General features: G+C 42.9%; 1 protein-coding gene across 1 annotated transcript in view; it reads left to right on the top strand.

Annotated features, from left to right (window-relative positions):
* Positions 1 to 18,199, top strand: part of LOC124798243 (interleukin-1 receptor-associated kinase 1-like) — a 151,768-nt gene that overhangs the window by 28,397 nt on the left and 105,172 nt on the right. Inside the window, 1 exon segment of the mRNA XM_047261560.1 lies at positions 17,092 to 17,222. Coding sequence (XP_047117516.1) covers positions 17,092 to 17,222 — 131 coding nt within the window.

Genomic DNA, 18,199 nt, shown 5'->3' with positions numbered 1-18,199 from the left:
TCCCTGGGGCACTCCAGATGATACCCTCACCTCCGATGAACACTCACTATCGAGGACAACGTACTGGGTTTTATTACTTAAGAAGTCTTCGAGCCACTCACATATTCAGGAACCAATCCCATATGCTCGTACCTTAGTTAGGAGTCTGCAGTGGGGCACCGAGTCAAATGCTTTCTGGAAGTCAAGGAATATGGCATCCATCTGATACCCTTCATCCTTGGTTCCCAAGATATCATGTGAAAAAAGGGCGAGTTGCATTTTGCAGGAGCGATGCTTTCTAAAGCCGTGCTGATGCGTGGACAGCAACTTCTCTGTCTCAAGGAAATTCATGATATTTGAACTGAGAATTTGTTCGAGAATCCTGCAACAAACCGATGTTAAGGATATTGGTCTGTAATTTTGAGTATCTGTCCTTCTACCCTTCTTATATACAGGCGTCACCTGCGCTTTTTTCCAGGCGCTCGGGACTTTACGTTGGGCAAGAGATTCACGATAAATGCAAGCTAAGTATGGAGAGCGTCCATCTTCTCTGTTACCTCTTGGAGTTTGCTTTCGCTCTTGCTGTGGCAGCTTAACTTCACATTACATGCAACTTCCCATGTGGGTGTAAACCCTTCACCACCCGGCTTCGTGCAGCGACCTGTTTTAACCTTGGCCTTCATTCACTTCCTAAGGCCACTACTCTAGCCCCACTTTATTGCCTTCAGTTTCATGACCTTCTTACGGAACTTGGCGATGGTACTTTTGTGTACGCTGATGGCTCTTGGACTGACCGTGGTGTTCGGTATTCCTTTGTCATTGGCACCGACGTTTTTCGGTATTGGCTTCCTGAACACTGCTCATTATTAACGGCAGAGTTCTTTGCCCTGTATCAGGCCATGCATGCAGTACATCCAGCAACACAGGCTTTTCAATTGCGTCACCTGCTCTGACTCTCTCAGTGCCCTTCAATGCCTCTGTGTGCTATACATGGTCCATCCTTTAGTGCAACGGGTCCAGAAAAGCTGTGCCTTGCTCACACTTGATGGAGCCACTGTGATGTTTAGGTGGGTTCCCGGTCACACCGGTCTGACAGGAAACGAGGCTGCTGACACTGCTGCCAAGGCTGCAGTCCTAGTATCACAGCCCGCTAGCTCCTACATTACCTCCGATGACCTCTTTGTTGCTGTCTGTCAGCAGGTAGCTTCACTTTGGCATCACCACTGATCCTCCCTTCATGGGAACAAGCTCCAGGTTATTAAGCCTCTCCCGTGCAAACTTCTGCAGTCCCCTCCCAGAGATGAAGTATGCTTCATATTCATTTCTCAAGTGAAACAAAATTGTTGTTTCTTGCGATATCCTGCAGGTTTTTAACGTGGTGTTGCTTTTGCCTTCCACATCCTATGCCATTGCCTCATGAAGAGTTCTTCCATCTACCCCAGGGATTACTCCTTCCAAGGGCTAGAGGTTGCCCTAGACCTGAACCATCTCATCTGCCCACCAAAGTGGCTACTTTGTTGAGTGGAATTTTTTGTCCTGTGCTTATTAGCCATTTGTCACAAATGCTGCCCCCTCTCAGCCATGGAGAAATGAGCACCAGAATTTTCCTTTCAACAAGTCTAGGATCGAGATGGCATTTCCTAGTCTCTCCAGTACTTTTCACCTCATTTCCAGGTAATTCTGGACAATACAGAGAATGAAAACGGATTTACTATTTCCAAATATTTCATTTGAGTCATAGTGGAAATGTCCAGAAGTCCGAAAAGACCTACTTGGTGTCATAATTGCCTATGCTTTGGACTTGGCTCCAGAAACTGCTCGCTCCTTCCAAATTGTATCAAACATGGTGGTCAACATGAGAATGCTGATTGTACAAAGCCACCTGATCAAAAATCCAAATTTTATTACTGCAAGGGGGACTATACCAGCAGCTACAAAAAATGCTCTGTATAATTGGATACCATCAAAACACTCTAGAAAAATAAGAATACAAAAACTCTTGCATGGCAATGAATGGAGGAAGTGACAAATCAAAAATCAGCCCATTGATTCTACAAATTTCCATGCTCTTTCAACAAGGATTACACCGCTACCTAACTTTGCTCCAACATCAGATCTGTTACTCTCAAGTCACCCACATCATCAGGAAATGCCTCAGGTCATGGATCTGCCATTAAAGAATTACTAAATTTTCTTAGTCAGTTTACCCTCACAAAAATCATTCACACCATCAATGATGCTGCAACTTAAATGTGACAGGCACCTTATGCATTTTCCAAAGTTACAGCTCTATTTTCTGCCACAGTTAACCTTCTCAATGACAAATAGATCCTTTATCATGATAAACCGGAGTGCCAATGCCATTATTAGTCATAGGAATCTCTTTGAGGAATTCCTCGATGTGAATGAGATTGATGTTGCCTCAGTATTCAAAACCCATCACCTCTCTGATCAGAACATTTAAAGTCAGAAATTATGCCATTTACAGGAATGCCAGACCTAACTTCTCTTGCAGAGTTACAGCCATTCTTATCAAAGACAAATTAGTCCATAGACACATCACCCCCCCCCCCCCCCTCCCAACAGCTCAATAGTGTGGAGTCCACCAGAATAGGAATGTGCAAGAACAACAGAACTTTTAACCTAGTGGCAACTTAAAACCGATCAACTTGTCCCAGGAATTTGCCACATGATCTTCAACTCCTCCTAAAATTGACCCACAATGTGTGCTGATTGAAAATTTCCATAACTTTAAGCATAGGTTGTGGAATCGTAGAGCTATGAACACCAACAGATAAATACTTTGCAGTTCCCTCTACACCAGTCCACATATGACAATTTTATTTCTAGATTGGCCACCCACTATCACTACAACCCCAGATGCTGCCCTGACATACTAGACATTTTCTTATCCAAAAACCTAACTTGGAAAATGTCAACCAATATGGTAAATGATTGTAATCCAGTGCGTCTGAAAATTGGAGACATTGCTTGCTTATGAGATACCAAGACAGTAAGAGACAAACACCCCAACTGGATCCATCTTAATCAGTACTCCACCTTTTCCACTACTGTGAAAAGAAGGGAAGAATGAAAGAAAATTCTGCAATAGAAGATTTTACCAACATCACACATGACGGTGACAAGAAGGCCACAACAATGGTAACTCATATCATGGGTGGGAAATCACTTCCCCTACACGTACAAGAACTTAAACTGGAAAAACGCCTCCATGGACACAGGTAGCAAGCCCCCAGAGATCCCTCTGAGTGCAGTATGACAGACAGATTGACCAGGTGAATCAAATGAGAACTCCACTTTTCACAGTGTTGCTTGTTAACATGTACTCCAGAAATCAGAACAAAATCAGGAGAACTTTTGGAAAATAATCAAATTCAGAGAAATGATCTATTCCTCTATCTGGCCTCCACATGGCAAGAATGGAATTGTGTAAAACTCCCTGGACTGCGCTGAAGCTTTGGCTGACTTATTAGAGAGAGAATTCAGGACTCCTGAGCCTGTTGATCAGAAAAGTGATGAACATGAGGAACAAATTTTCAGGAGAGCTGCCCGCATTCTGTATACTCCGACTAAGGATTTTTCTGTCATATAAACTCATTGGCTGCATAGCAGAATATCAAGAATCTCAACCCTAAAAAGCTGCGAGTCCTGACAGCAAATGCTGATAGCCATCAACTTCTTCACGTTGATTTACAATGCCTGCTTCGACCAGAACTACTTTGCTAAATTTTATAATCAGGCTTGTATAATAACTCTTTTGGAACCAAATAAGAACCTTTTATTTCCACAAAATTACCATCCAGTTTCTCTGTATAGTTTCATGGGCAAAATACTGGAGCGGATAATCTGAGATGACCTGAGGAAATTCCTCAAAGAGAACTTCATCATTACTTCAGAGCAGTTTGAGTTCAGAGATGAAAATAGCATGGTAAATAAAGTTAAAGGTTAACCAAACAAGTCTACTGCTCACATCATCTGCCATAACATGGGAGCAGTATTTTTATATATTTGAAAAGCCATTGACTGTATGTGGCACAAAGATTTCATGGATAAGCTTCATGAATATCATTGCCCAAGTCTCTTAATACAGATAATGGCATTATTGCTCAAGAACAGAACCTTCCTTGTACATGTCTCGGGAGCCAATAACGATATAACATCTATACAAGCTGGAGTTCCACAAGGTTTAGTTTTGAGCCCATTCTCCGTTCTGTATTTACAAATGATATCCCAAACCAACCTGAATGTCGTTTCTTATTATTAGCAGATGACATTGCTCCTATAAAGTAGTAGTTCCAATCTGCAGTGGAACTAGTGCAACACTGAGCGAACAGCTGGAAGACAGCAACTGATGCAGACAAGACACACACAATTTTATTTACTTCTAACAGAATCCTAGGAGATCTACATATCAGATTCAGTGATACATCCCATACCTGCAAGAACAACGTTAAATACCTCAGCATCAAACTGGATGAAATGCTGACATTTAGAGATCATGTCACTGACATTTGCAGTAAGGCATCTGCCTTGATCTTTTTATGTCATCCCCTAATAAAGGGCAGTAGACTAACCATCACAACAAAAATAAGAATCATCAATACAATAGTCCTACCAGCAATTACATTTGGCTCCAAGATGAGGTTGACAGATGCTGGCACTAATGTCACCAAGGTCCAGCGAATTCAAAACACATTTATCTGAATTGCAATGGATGCTATCTGTTACCAAGCAACACCCACAAAATCCCTCAGATCATCCAGACTAAGTCACAAAAGTTTCTCAATGCAATACCAACATGGCTGCATGTTTTCAACCGAAACATACGAACCAATCTGCTTTACCCAGAACAAAATTTCCTAAAATGACAACAACCGGAATCTATCACATTCCATAATTGACCCAATCAACTACTCAACAAGAACACTCATGACCCAGTCATTTTGTAATTGCAATTATTGGGTAGAAGACCTGCATCTAAATAGAGTGATCCTTTGAGACAAACAGGGGCCGCACTCATCAGACAAACGGTTTGGTTTGGTACTGTGAGTAAAAGAAACAACTTTGCTTCCTAACAAACATGCAGTGCACATTGTAGACATTTGCACTGTTGTGCAGTTGTGTTTAATGCAGTTCAGATACAAAGATAAATGGGGGTAAGAAATCAATGAAATGCAATTACTCTGTAATGAGCCACCAGAGACCACAGATCTCTTATATCAAAATATTGAAGAAATATCTCTGAACAACTTCTGAAATTTTGCTGATAAGAAGTCAGCTTCACTCTGTATACCAGAGGACTTTACTCTGCTGCTTGCTTGATTGCTTCTCAAACTCTGAAATGGATGACGTCAGGTGTAGACAGGCATTGGTAAAAAGTCAGGAAGCAGTACTGGTATTTGTGTTAGATTTGCTCTGAGATTGCTGCAGAATTAGCCCCTTGTTTAGTTTACATTTTTATGTTACTGCACATGCCGTGACTAGTCCCTACTGACTGGAAAGGTGCAAAAGTTACTTATCTCATCGACATCAGTCTGTTGTGAGATCCGAAATGTACTCTCAGCCCATGTAGAATGTTGATCCTAGTGAGAAAACAGCTGTCTTCAAAAGTGGACATGGCTTTAGGAACCACAGGAGTCACACCTAATCTCACACAATACCTCACAAGTTGTGGCCACTAGTTAACAGGCAAGATTCCACATTCTTGGATTTGTGAAAATTATTTGACACTTTACCACACTGTTAAAGTGGATCTGTTATCTGTGAAACTATATGATTTCTGTGATACTGAAGTGTACCTTCGTCTTTGATGGAGAGTGTTTTTCAGAAACAAAGGAAATACCAGGAACACTCCAAAGAAGTATGGTAGGGTCTCTCTTGTTCCCTGTATATATTAATGACTTGCCATGCAGTGTGGGAATCACATTCAGCCAGTTTGCTGTTGATACAGTTGTTTACACGAAGATATCATTGCTGTGCTAACAAACAGAAATTCATGCTAACTTCGACACACTTTGAACTTAGTGCTGTGGCTGATATGTTTCCATAAATGTAGATAAGTGGAAGATAATGCGCATAAAGAATAGAAAAGATCAAATTGCTTTAATGTACAGACCTAAGTCTGCTACTGGTTTTGGTCACAATGGTTAAAAGACAAAGGATAACTATGTAGTGACAGTAATTGGGATGGAGTAAAATAAGTCTATTGTACAGTAGGTGAATCCTCATATTTTGTTTGAGAATTATGGAAATGTGTCTTGTGGGACTTATAATTGATTGTTGATGAAATATTTTACATCTTTGCTAGGTCAGTTTAAAGGGGGTTCTAAGAGGTCAGATACAAGCTGTCAAATTTCTATCCAGTCAACCCAGTCAGTTTTTATGCAGTAGCTTCGAGACCATGGTGGTCTTTGGGAGGAATATGAAACTGTTTTCACAACATGCTGCTGAATTTGGAGATCCACTGTTTGAAACAGACTGTAAAACAATTAAAATTCTTACTTCAACATACCTTGGACAAGAACTTTAAGAAAAAGATGAGAGAGATTAGGTCACAGAGAAAGTTTTTTCCCCATACGTTGTCATTCATGGGATGTAACAAATAATGGTATAAGGTACCCTTTACTATGCATCCTGCTCTGGTTTGCAGTGTTTATATTTAGAGATAAACAGATGGGGCATACTACCTCAGGGGAACACAGTGACTATATATGGAATGATCATGTGGCATTGTTGGCCGAGAGGCCACTTTTGGGGAAGTTCGGCCGCAGGGTTGCAAGTCTTATTTTTTTTTTAAACTATTAAGTTATTTTTTTAAATAATTAATCCTGTTTTTTTTCCACTGAACATTTATTATAATATCAAATTAATTAAAAGCATGATGTCACATTGTCGTCCTGGATGGAAATCCTGTCAGCGTGTGATTGGCTGATTTCTTCTCACAGCCTTCTCTTCTCTATCCGTCCTGACTGGTGTGCCAGCGCTTGACTTTATACTGTAATAGTTACAGAAGGTATAAGGTTTAGAGCAGTGAAACCAAGTCTGCTATCACTATTTGTACCTCTAGTTTTCATTTCAGTAGAAACAACAGACACGTCCCATCTAAAAAAACGTAACTTCATGTTGAAAGTGAAGTTTGTTTACTTGTATAGATTGTGCAATCCGCTCATTCAGTGAGCCCTGACATTGGTGCATCCCTGGCCAGTTGCATTTTTCACATTTTATTTCATTTAATAATATACAGTATGATGTGGCAAAGTTAGGTGGGACACCCTGTAGATATAAAATATAAAGGGGATTCCATGTTTTTTGTTCAAAAGATTAAATCTCCAAAAATTGTTCACCAGGTCCTTTGAAATTTTGACAAAATGTCGTATTTGAATAAATGGATACCTACTGGAGTGCCATCGTGTCAATATTTCAAAACACTCAGTGAAGCACTTTCACAGACATAAGATTTTGAACAAATGAACCCACCACAACTTTGTTGTAGTTTGGGGAGTTACTATGTAATGTATTCAAATCATTTGATGATGACTCAGTAAGATGCTGAAACCAGTTATGATGCAGTTTGTGTGAATTGAGGCTGAAAATACAATATAAAATTTCATTTGAATTTAGAAAATCAGTATATCAGGTGGCCTGAAAAAAAATTCTGCTGGTTCCTCTGCATTTGCTCTGTACTGGTCATAAGGACAGAGAGGTCATGGTGCATATTGAAGCACGCAGACATTTCATTTTTCATTTGCTTCCTGTATAAAAGATACTGTAAAGGGGGAATGGTACCAGGTACCAAGCAGCACCCTCTGTAAGGTGACCTGCTCGAGATGTTGGATAAATACAGCCTTAGTCTGTCAGTATTTGGTGAAGGCTGTTCAAAAATCACATCTGTGGTTCCTGTTTCAGTGAGGAGGCTCTAAATCACTGAAGTATGTACAGTTTGTGATATACATGTTGCTGCAGATACTGGAAGACATCCCACTGTTATAACACATACATGTGGTACCAAAATGACAGATGTCCTGCCCATTTGACATAAATAATTACAGACATTCATAATGAAACTTTTGGATATTGTTGAATCGGGCATTCAGGAAACATGAAAAGTACCTGCATGCTCATCAGATTTAGCACCTCTCAACTTTTATCTGGGAGGAAAATGAAAACAAGAAGTCTGCAAGGAAACTGACAATTTCCGAAGCCTGTATAACATGGATCTTTGCTGCAATAATAACAAATTAAATTTGTCTTGCAGTATTGTACATTCAGAATTAGTTTATAGTGTATGTCAGTGCTCCAGGTCAACATTTTGAGCACTTGCTTTGACAGTAAAAGTAATAAACACACAAACTGTTCCTGAGTTATGTTTTTGGTTACATTCAGTACAGTAGGGACAGACATTTGTGAAACTACCTCTCCATACAGCAGTATAGTGGTTTATGACACTGTTATCTTGCTACTATTTCATCACGTTCCTCGTGTCCTCTTCAAAAGCTATTTCCAATGCCACTGTGTACACAACTGTTGCTTGCAGTCCCCTGGTTCCTGCACCCGTACATTTAGTTTTAGAGCATATAACGTGGGAGCACCCATAGTTTCCACTCAAATTCTAAAGCAAGACCCAATTTGTTGTATATAAAAATTATGTTTGTTGAGGCAGTACGCAATGCTCTACAGCGTAGCCAGCTACCAAATTGCTACACAGTGTATTCACCTTCTTGCTATCTGCTCTGGTGCATATATCTTCTCATCTCTGCATCTCAAAACTATCTGCCTGCCCGGAATGAAAGGACACTGTGCTCCAGGTAGAAGCACAGGTCACAACATCATTGAGAGAGAGCAAATAGCACTGGACCTGTTGACGTGACCAATTGAAGAAAGGTAAGCCTCAATGCCACTGTGATAGAGTCAGCTTAACATTCTCTCTCTCTTTAACTGAGGCTTCTCATTTTATCAGTTAATCATAAATATAATGTTAACAGCACAACAAATTAATGTTAAAAATGGGGCAACTTGCAGGCAGCCAGTACAAGGAATCTAAAGCAAACAGCTTGTGCACCAAACAACAGGATTGGCATAACATGACCAAATCTACAAAATTTTTACAGAAGTATGGGCAGGATATAACCAAACTTCAGTATAGAAATAACAGCAGAATCAGACACTGCAAGTATATAGTTACATAAAACAAAATAGGCTGCTGGAATCAGATGCTTCAGTGTAAGTGCTGATAAGTGGGACTCCCGTGGCAAGCTCTGCCAGCTAATCAGTCACCCCTGCGGGTCCAGGGGTTAGAATAGGCCCGAGGTATTTCTGGCTGTCGTAAGAGGTGACTAAAAGGATTCTCACGTTTCGGCCTTTATGTGATGATCCCATGTAGGGTTTGACCATTTTTCAAAATTTTCCCGAAGAGCGAGCCAATTAGGGAAGGGCGTCTTACATGGTGCATCGTGTCCATTGTGCATTGAGATCCTTAGCCCACTTTCTCCTTGTCGCCTTGCAGTCCTGCCCATTCTCCATCTCTTCGGTGAGGACACCGTCGTGGGTGCGTTTTCCACCATGTACTATGCAGTGCCACTTTCTGTGCTGACAATGACCATGGACTTCTTTGCACTTCTTATGCAGCACAGTAGCCGGTCTGTTGTGGTTGGGCCACCGTGTACCCTGTTGCTTGTAGCCCCCTTACAACACAGGGATCGCTCTGCTGATGCCTGTGCCGTTACCTCCCCACGATGCCAAGGAGTAATTGCCCGTCACCCTGGGGCATCAGGACTCCCGGCAATGGCCATCCTGCCAGGTGGCCTTTGCTGCGGCTGGGTGGCACCCATGGGGAGGGCCCCTGGTCAGAGTGGGTGGCATCAGGGCGGATGACACACCATGAAGCGTAGTATGTCATCTCTTGCTGGTGGTCGATTGCCAGCAGTCTCTAAGTGGGCAAAGTCTAACTTCAATGCTAAGAAATATGACCCCAAGTCGTTCCCATCCCTGGCCGCACTATGGAGGGAACGCCAGGCTAAGGATACCAGTGAAACTTATTCAGCCCAGTACCTCGTATGTATGAGAGTAGATGGGGAATCTCTCACATCCATGAAGCCTCAGTTTTTTGTGGAGCATTTGGAAGACAATTTGTGGAGCATTTGGAGGACAAGTTTGGGGTGGTGGAGGGCTCGTCCAAAATGTGCTCTGGTTCAGTTTTGATAAAAAAAGCATCCTCTGCCCAGTCACGGACCTTACTCGCTTGTGGCAAGTTGGGGGATGTTTCTGTTACCATTACGTCTGATAAGAGGTTAAATATAGTCCAGGGTATTATATTACACAGGGACCTTCTTTTGCAGTATGATGATGAGCTGTGCACCAATTTAGAGCGGCAAGGTATTCATTTCATCCGGCGCATCCATCGGTGTCCAAGGGATAACCAGGTTGCCACTGGTGCCTTGGTCTTGGCCTTCGAGAGTGACATATTGCCCGAGATGGTCTACCGCTGTGACGTCAAGCCATATATCCCTCCCCTAATGTGGTGCTTTAAGTGTTGGAAGTGCAGGCATATGTCTTCCCACTGTACTTCCAGCCCCACCTGTCGAGACTGTGGATGTCCATCGCATCCCAATATTCCGTGTGCCCCGCCTGCCATCTGTGTCAACTGCAGAGAGCATAATTCACCTTGCTCACCAGACTGCAGGATTTTACAGAAAGAGAGGAAAATCATGGAATATAAGACCCTGGACCTACTGACCTACACTGAAGCTAAGAGGAAATTTGTGTGCCTACATCCTGTGGCTATAACCTCGTCCTATGCCACCACTAAGAAGACAGTTGTCGCCCCATCAGTTCCTCGAGTTCCTGTTGCCTCGCTGAACCAGGAGACTACACCTGCCCCCTTGATGGTGGGGGTGCACTTCCCTCCCTGTTGCTCCCACACAACCTACTTTGGGAGCAACACCACCCCAACTATTGTGGATTTCAGTCCCCACTTCTGAACCAGAGAAGCGTATGACGTCTTCGGCTCCTCTTGCTAGGAAGGGGTCCTTTGGGTCACTCCCTTCTCAGGTTTCCGCTAGTGGGAAAGATGATGCCTGCCAGTGGCTGAAGAGCCCAAAAGCAGCTGGTTGTAGGGCTTCATGCTCATCCTCAGTCCCGGAGACCGATTTAATGAAGTCCTTGCTGCCAGGGAAACCCAAGGAACAGTGCAAGAAATTGAAAAAGAAGACCCCCAAGAACAAGGAACTTGTAGTGGCACCCACACCACCGCTACCTACAAGCTCTGCGTCTGAGAATGGGGTGGAGATTCTGGCATCCGCTGAGGACCTGGATCTCGCCGGACCCTCAGACACAATGGATATAGACTGCTCAGGCAAAAAAGTCGGTGGCAGCAGGTGACTCTGAGGTGTAAACTGCCTCATTGAATGTTCCGTGCCTTCCCAGTCCCACGATGACATCATCCTCCAGTGGAATTGCGGCGGTTTTTTCCACTGCCTGGCTGAGCTATGGCAACTGTTAAGCTTTACACCTGCTTTCTGCATTGCCCTCCAGGAAACTTGGTTCCCAGCAATGCGGACCCCTGCCCTCCACAGCTATAAGGAATATTACAGGAACCGTAGCAACTATAATCAAGTGTCAGATTGAGTCTGCGTTTATGTCCTAAACTCAGTCTGTAGTGAAACTGTGCCCCTTCAAACCCCTCTTTAAACTGTGGCTGTCAGAATACGGATGACACAGGAAATAACTGTCTGCAATTTGTATCTTCCTCCAGATGGTGCAGTACCTCTGAATGTATTAGCTGCACTGATTGATCAACTTCCTAAACCTTTCCAACTTTTGGGAGATTTTAACGCCCATAACCCCTTGTGGGGTGACACAGTGCTTACTGACCGAGGCAGAGATGTTGAAACTTCACTGTCTCAGTTCGACCTCTGCCACTTAAATACTGGGGCCGCCACACATTTCAATGTGGCTTGAGTAGTTACTTGGCCATTGATTTATCAATTTGCAGCCCAGGACTTCTCCCATCTATCCACTGGAGAGCACATGATGACCTGTGTGGTAGTGACCACTTTCTTACCTTCCTGTCACTGTCCAGGCATCAGGCCCATGGACACCTGCCCAGATGTGCTTTAAACAAGGCGGACTGGGAAACTTTCACGTTGATGTCACCGTTGGCTCTCCCCCAGATGGTAACATTGATGTGATGTTTGAGCAGGTGACTACCACAATTGTTTCTGTGGCAGAAAATGCAGTCCCTCACTCTTTAGGGTGCCCCTGATGACAGTCCCTCGGTGGTCACCGGAAGTCACTGAGGCAATAACAGCGCATTGGCGAGCTCTACAGCGACATAAGTGGCACTCTTCCCTGGAGCATCTGATAGCCTTTAAGCGGCTCCGTGCCCATGTATGCCAGCTTATAAAATGACGGAAACAGGAGTGTTGGGAGAGGTAGGTGTTGACCATTGGGTGCCATACGTCACCTCCCCAAGTCTGGACGAAGATCAGATGTCTTTTTGGGTACCAGATCCCAACAGGTGTCCCTGGCGTTACCATCAGTGGTGTGCTATGTACCGACGCAAACGCGATCACCGAGCACTTTGCTGAGCAGTATGCTCAAGCCTCTGCATCAGAGAACTACCCTCCCAGCCTTTCACACCCTCAAACGGTGGATGGAAAGGAAAGTCCTCTCGTTCACTACACGCCACAGTGAACCCTATAACGCCCCATTTATGGAGCTCCTCAGTGCACTTGCACATTGCCTTGACACAGCACCTGGGCCAGATCGGATCCACAGTCAGATGATTAAACATCTCTTGTCTGACTAGAAGCACCATCTCCTCGTCATATTCTGCTGGATCTGGTGCGAGGGGGTCTTTCCATTGCAATGGCAAGAGAGCACCATTGTTCCAGTGCTCAAACCCGGTAAAAACCCGCTTGATGTAGATAGCTATCGGCCCATCAGCCTCACCAACGTTCTTTGGAAGCTACTGGAACATATGGTGTGTCGGCGGTTGGGTTGGGTCCTGAAGTCATGTGGCCTACTGGCTCAATGTTGGGGCGGCTTCCGCCAGGGGTGCTCTACCACTGATAATCTTGTGTCCCTCGAGTCTGCCATCCGAACAGCCTTTACCAGATGCCAACACCTTGTTGCCGTCTTTTTTGATCTATGCAAAGTGTATAACATCACCTGGCGACATCATATTCTTGCCACATTATACAGGTGGGGTCTCAAAGGCTCACTTCCGTTTTTTATCCAGAATTTCCTGTTGCTTCGTACTTTCTGTGCCCAAGTTGGTGCCTCCCATAGTTGCCCCCATACCCAGGAGAATGGGGTCCCACAGGGCTCTGTATTGAGTGGCCATTAACAGTCTAGCAGCAGCTGTAGGGCCGTCCGTCTCACCCTCTCTGAATGCAGGCTACTTCTGCTCCACAAGTATGGTGTTGCTGAGCGGTGCCTACAGGTGCGGTGCCACAAGACGCAGTCATGGGCTGCACTTCTGTCGGCGTCATACCATTCATCCGGAACTAGAACTTTACCTTCATGACGATCCACTCACTGTAGTGGAGACATATCGATTCTTAGGACTGGTTTTCGATGCCTGATTGACTTGGCTACCTCACCTTCATCAGCTTAAGCGGAAGTGCTGGCAACACCTCAAGGCCCTCTGCTGCCTGAGCAACCACCAACTGGGATGCAGATTACTCTACTCTGCTGGAGCTCTAAAAAGCCCTTGTTCAATTCCGCCTTGACTGTGGGAGTCTGGTGTATGGTTTGGCGGAGCTCTCAGCGTTGCATTTAGTCGACCCAGTGCACCACTGTGGTGTTGACCTTGCGATGGGAGCTTTTCAAATGAGTCTGGTGACTAGTGTCCTGGTGGAGGCTGGAGTCCTTCCATTGCATATCCGACGTGCACAACTGCCCGCACACATTCGTAGTTCTTCTGAGCGTCCGAATTACCGTCTGATTGCGGTTCACATGCAATCCCTTCTGTCTGTACTTGGGCCCTTCCCTTTACCACCTCCCATCTAGGTCTGTCTGCATGCACCTCCATGGTGTACACCTAGGCCGCAGATTTGTCTGGACCTTTTGCATGACCCTAAGGACTCAGTTACTCCTGTCGCTCTCCGCTGTCACTTCCTCTCGATTCTTGATGTGTTCCAGGGCTCTGAAGTGATTTACACCCATGGTGCGATGGCTGATGGTCATGTTGGCTCTCCTATGTCCACAGAGGTCATTTTGAACAGCATTCCTTGCCCGATGGCTGCAGTGTATTCACAGCAGAGCTGGTGGCCATCTCCTCTGCACTTCAGTATATCCGTTCATGCCCTGGCGAATTATTTCTTCAGTGTACTGACTCCTTCAGCAGCCTACAAGCTATCGACCAGTGCTACCCTCACCATCCTTTGGTAGCATCCATCCAGGGGTCCAATCTATGCCCTGGGCCAGTCCCATCATTCAGTAGTGTTTGTGAGGACTTCAGGACATGTCGACATCCTGGGCAACGAACTTGCCGACAGGCTGGCCAAACAGGCTATATGGAAACCGCTTCTGGAAATGGGCATCTTTGAACCTGATCTGTGTAGGGTTTTTTGGCTGTGGGAAACAGAATGGCATAACAGTACACACAACAAACTGCATGTCATTAAGGAGGCTACGAATGTGTGGAAGACTCCCATGTGGGACTCTCACAGGGAATTGGCTGTCCTCTGCCAGCTCTGCATTGTCCACGCTTTGGTGACCCATGGTTACCTCCTGCGGCATGAAGACCAGCCTGAGTGTTGGTGTGGTGCCCAGTTGACAGTGGCCCATATTCTGATGCACTGTCCCACATTGAATGCCCAGTGACGAAATTTTGGGTTTTCGGACACGTTGACACTAATTTTATCTCACAACGCCATATCGGCTGATTTAGTTTTGCGTTTTATTTGTAAGGGTGGGTTTTATCATTTGATCTAAGTTTTAGCGCATTTACTTTGTTCCTCTGTGTCCTCCACACTAGTGCTTCTAGGGTGGAGGTTTTAATGTGTTGCAGAGTGGCTGGCTTCTCCTCTTTTTGTTCTCATGGTCAGCCAGCCATGGTAATCTGCTTTGCTGTTATAATCTCTGCCTCTTGTTTCTTGCATTTCTGTGGTTCTCTTGTCCTCTTTTGTCCATTTATATGTTTGTTGCCCTTCATCGTTCTTGTGATTTTTCCTTTCATTCCATTTTGAGTTGTCAGTCCCTTTTGTTTTATTCTCACACTTGTGGCATTGTTTTATTCGGAACAAGGGACTGATGACCTCATAGTTTGGTCCCTTTCTCCCTCTTTTAAACCAACCAACCAGCTAATCAGTCAATGTTTACCTTTTACCACAAAAACTGTTCACCTAAATATGAATTAGTGCAGTCATTTGAAACAGCTTTGTTAACCCCTTTTTTATGCTGTAATTTCATCTACAGCAGTCGTAGCTGATCTTGTCTCCTTGGTGTATTAAATAGGCTCAGGGAGGAATACATTTCATCTTCATAGTGTAGGACTATCTTCTTGCTGGACACAATGATGAAGTCTGGCATGAGAGCACTTGGCAGTATTTGCACCACAATAGCTTATTCTGGATGTCGTGCTTGTCAGCTTTTGCACTTTTCAATGCCAACATTAATGAGCATTGTATTTACTATATTCCGATTTCAGAAGCTTGTGAATGCCGTTTGAAAAAATATGTTGTTGCATTTGATAAAACTGTGCTTACTTCAGTATCTTGGTTGATTCAAAAATTAAAAGTATTACCCATTGGACAAAATTAGGTGTCCCTCTGCCTACAAATGTTTGCCGAAAATCTTATTTTATCATCTTGAAGCATTCATGATAATAAAAAGGATGCAAGTTTTTTGTGATCCTAAACTTTTCAAGTTTCATGAATTTTAATCACATTAATAAAGATAGAATAAATATGTATCATCACCATTGTTGTTGTTTTCATTGTCGTCATTGTATGTTGGTGAATGTTTTGACTTAAATCATTGTATCACTTATGGAAGTAGCGTTTTTGTGTCTGGTTGTAGACTGTCCTGATGTGCAGTGTCTAAGGTCATTCTAACTTATGGAGAATATAAATTCTTCCACTGCCATTTGAACACGATTTGCACCTTGACCTTGCTTAGAACGTATAGTTAGCTTATCATGTGTTTGACAGGGCTATTGTTTGGGAGGTAATATCATTAAATAACAGTAGACACAACTTCGGAGTGGCTTCATTTAATGGTGTCCTTACAATAGTAAAACCAATGTGTCGCAGGTTGTGAGACTTGACTGAGACCATTAAGTGCAGACATGGATAGCACCTTTAATTATTCAAGAATAATGTTCCACCAGAAAGAGAACATCCACTTAAGAAAATGTTTGGTGCTTCAGAGAGGTACTGTAGCATTCCATTATGAGAACTGCAGCAGTTATATAATCACATCCTGAAAAACACTAAAGCACTTGTTATCCAGTATGGAAACTATAAACCGTATGATGAATAAAGGTGAAATAACATGAAAAACTAACAGACTGTATATCAAAGACTATTTGCCACAACAAGCTTACTGAGTGCCTTTTGTTATTTTAGTGAATCCTTTAAATTTTTATTTATTAAAAAATTTGTGAAGTTAGTTTTATTGTGTAGGAAAAGCTCTTAATATGTATGACTTAGGGTACAAGTAAGAACGTCATGGCCTGTCCTGTCAGATATGTGAAGTGTGTTCTATAAAGCTTTTACCAAATATAAATTTTGATAAGGCTCTCAAATGTTTTTCTGATGGTGCTGTAAAAACTAAGGTGTAGACTGTTCTTCACGTGCTGATGTCAGTATTGATGGAAGACTCCAAATTCAGTATATGTCTTCCATCAGTAGCCAACATCGTCTTTTGAAGGTGGTGAAAAGGTACTTAATCAAAATCCAGTTTTATGACTCTATCCTACACAACACCTGAGTGCCTCAGCAGAAGGTCTTACGACCATTTTTGGTGTGCTGAATAATGGAGCAAGATGAATCGTTAATTTTTAATTAAGTTAAGAAATTGTGGTATATTGTGCAACATGTGATTTCATTTACATACATGTAACAAGTGTTTACTTTTTTGTGACAGTTGATCCACAGTACCATCACTTTATATATGAAGGAGAGCAGTTTCTGGACTTAACTGAACGTGCCAAGTACTTGGAGGAATTAAAGAACAATAAATCAAATGTGCCAGTCTTATCACCTTCTGTTGTTCCTGTGAGTTAAGGATTTATTTGTTTTTTTATAAGTGTTGTTAAAAATTGTTTTATAATTTTTTGTTGTTGGGCTATGTTGATTTCATGTAATCTTTCTTTGTAAATAAATTATGAAACAAAAGAAATGAAATAGAGTTCTACTGTGAAATTTGGCTTTCTACGTATTTTATTTGCATTTTCATCCTGTGGTTTCTATATAGTTTTCCAGTAACTTGTTAAGTTTATTGCTATAACTGAATTTATTTTTAGTGGTCTAGGATATTGAGTCACTTTTCCTACTCTCCTACTGGTGTACATTTTGTCCTTTCCTCTTTTTCCTCACCTGTCAAGGGAACTGCACTAGTGCCCAGAAGTGAAGCATGATGAGGAAAATAGAAAAAGTGAACAGTCATTCTCAACTGAACTTGTCTCTCCTGTATAGGAAAGAAGCATCATTTGCTTTGATTAGGCAGCTGATTGAAGGACAATGAAAATCAGTGTTTTTAGAGCTAAAGCTGCAGTCAGGAGAGTATAGTACATTGATGAACTTACTTACTCAAGTTCACAATGTACACTTACTGCCACAAAAATGCATTATTGGCTATATTTTTCAGGGTAGAATCAGCAGATGCTTCGAGCAGCTCAGATGTAGACTGCAGTCTCAGCAGCAATAAGTACGTCACAAAGCGTCATTTCATGGCTTTGTTGATGGTTCTGAGAGACAGGAATGTTTTTCATGACCAAGACTAATCTTTCGGCAACAGGACTGTTATCTGGAGTTGATGTCACAATGAAATTGTGAAATAGATAGTTGTCTGCAGAGCTTTTAAGTATCTCGAAAGCAGCAAGGCAAGACCATTTGCTCTTTGTAGGAATGTGCTCTTCATCAATGAATTCTGTTGTAGTGTGCAAAATGGTTTTTATGACACATGCATGGTGAGAAAGTGGTAGGCAGTGCAGTCACAGAAACATTGAGGGAATAGACATGTTTAGTGATGG

Source organism: Schistocerca piceifrons, chromosome 5, assembly GCF_021461385.2.
Source record: "Schistocerca piceifrons isolate TAMUIC-IGC-003096 chromosome 5, iqSchPice1.1, whole genome shotgun sequence".
Classification (NCBI taxonomy): domain Eukaryota; kingdom Metazoa; phylum Arthropoda; class Insecta; order Orthoptera; family Acrididae; genus Schistocerca; species Schistocerca piceifrons.
The sequence above is the reverse complement of the archived record's forward strand: the minus strand, read 5'-3'. Positions and strand labels throughout refer to the sequence as shown.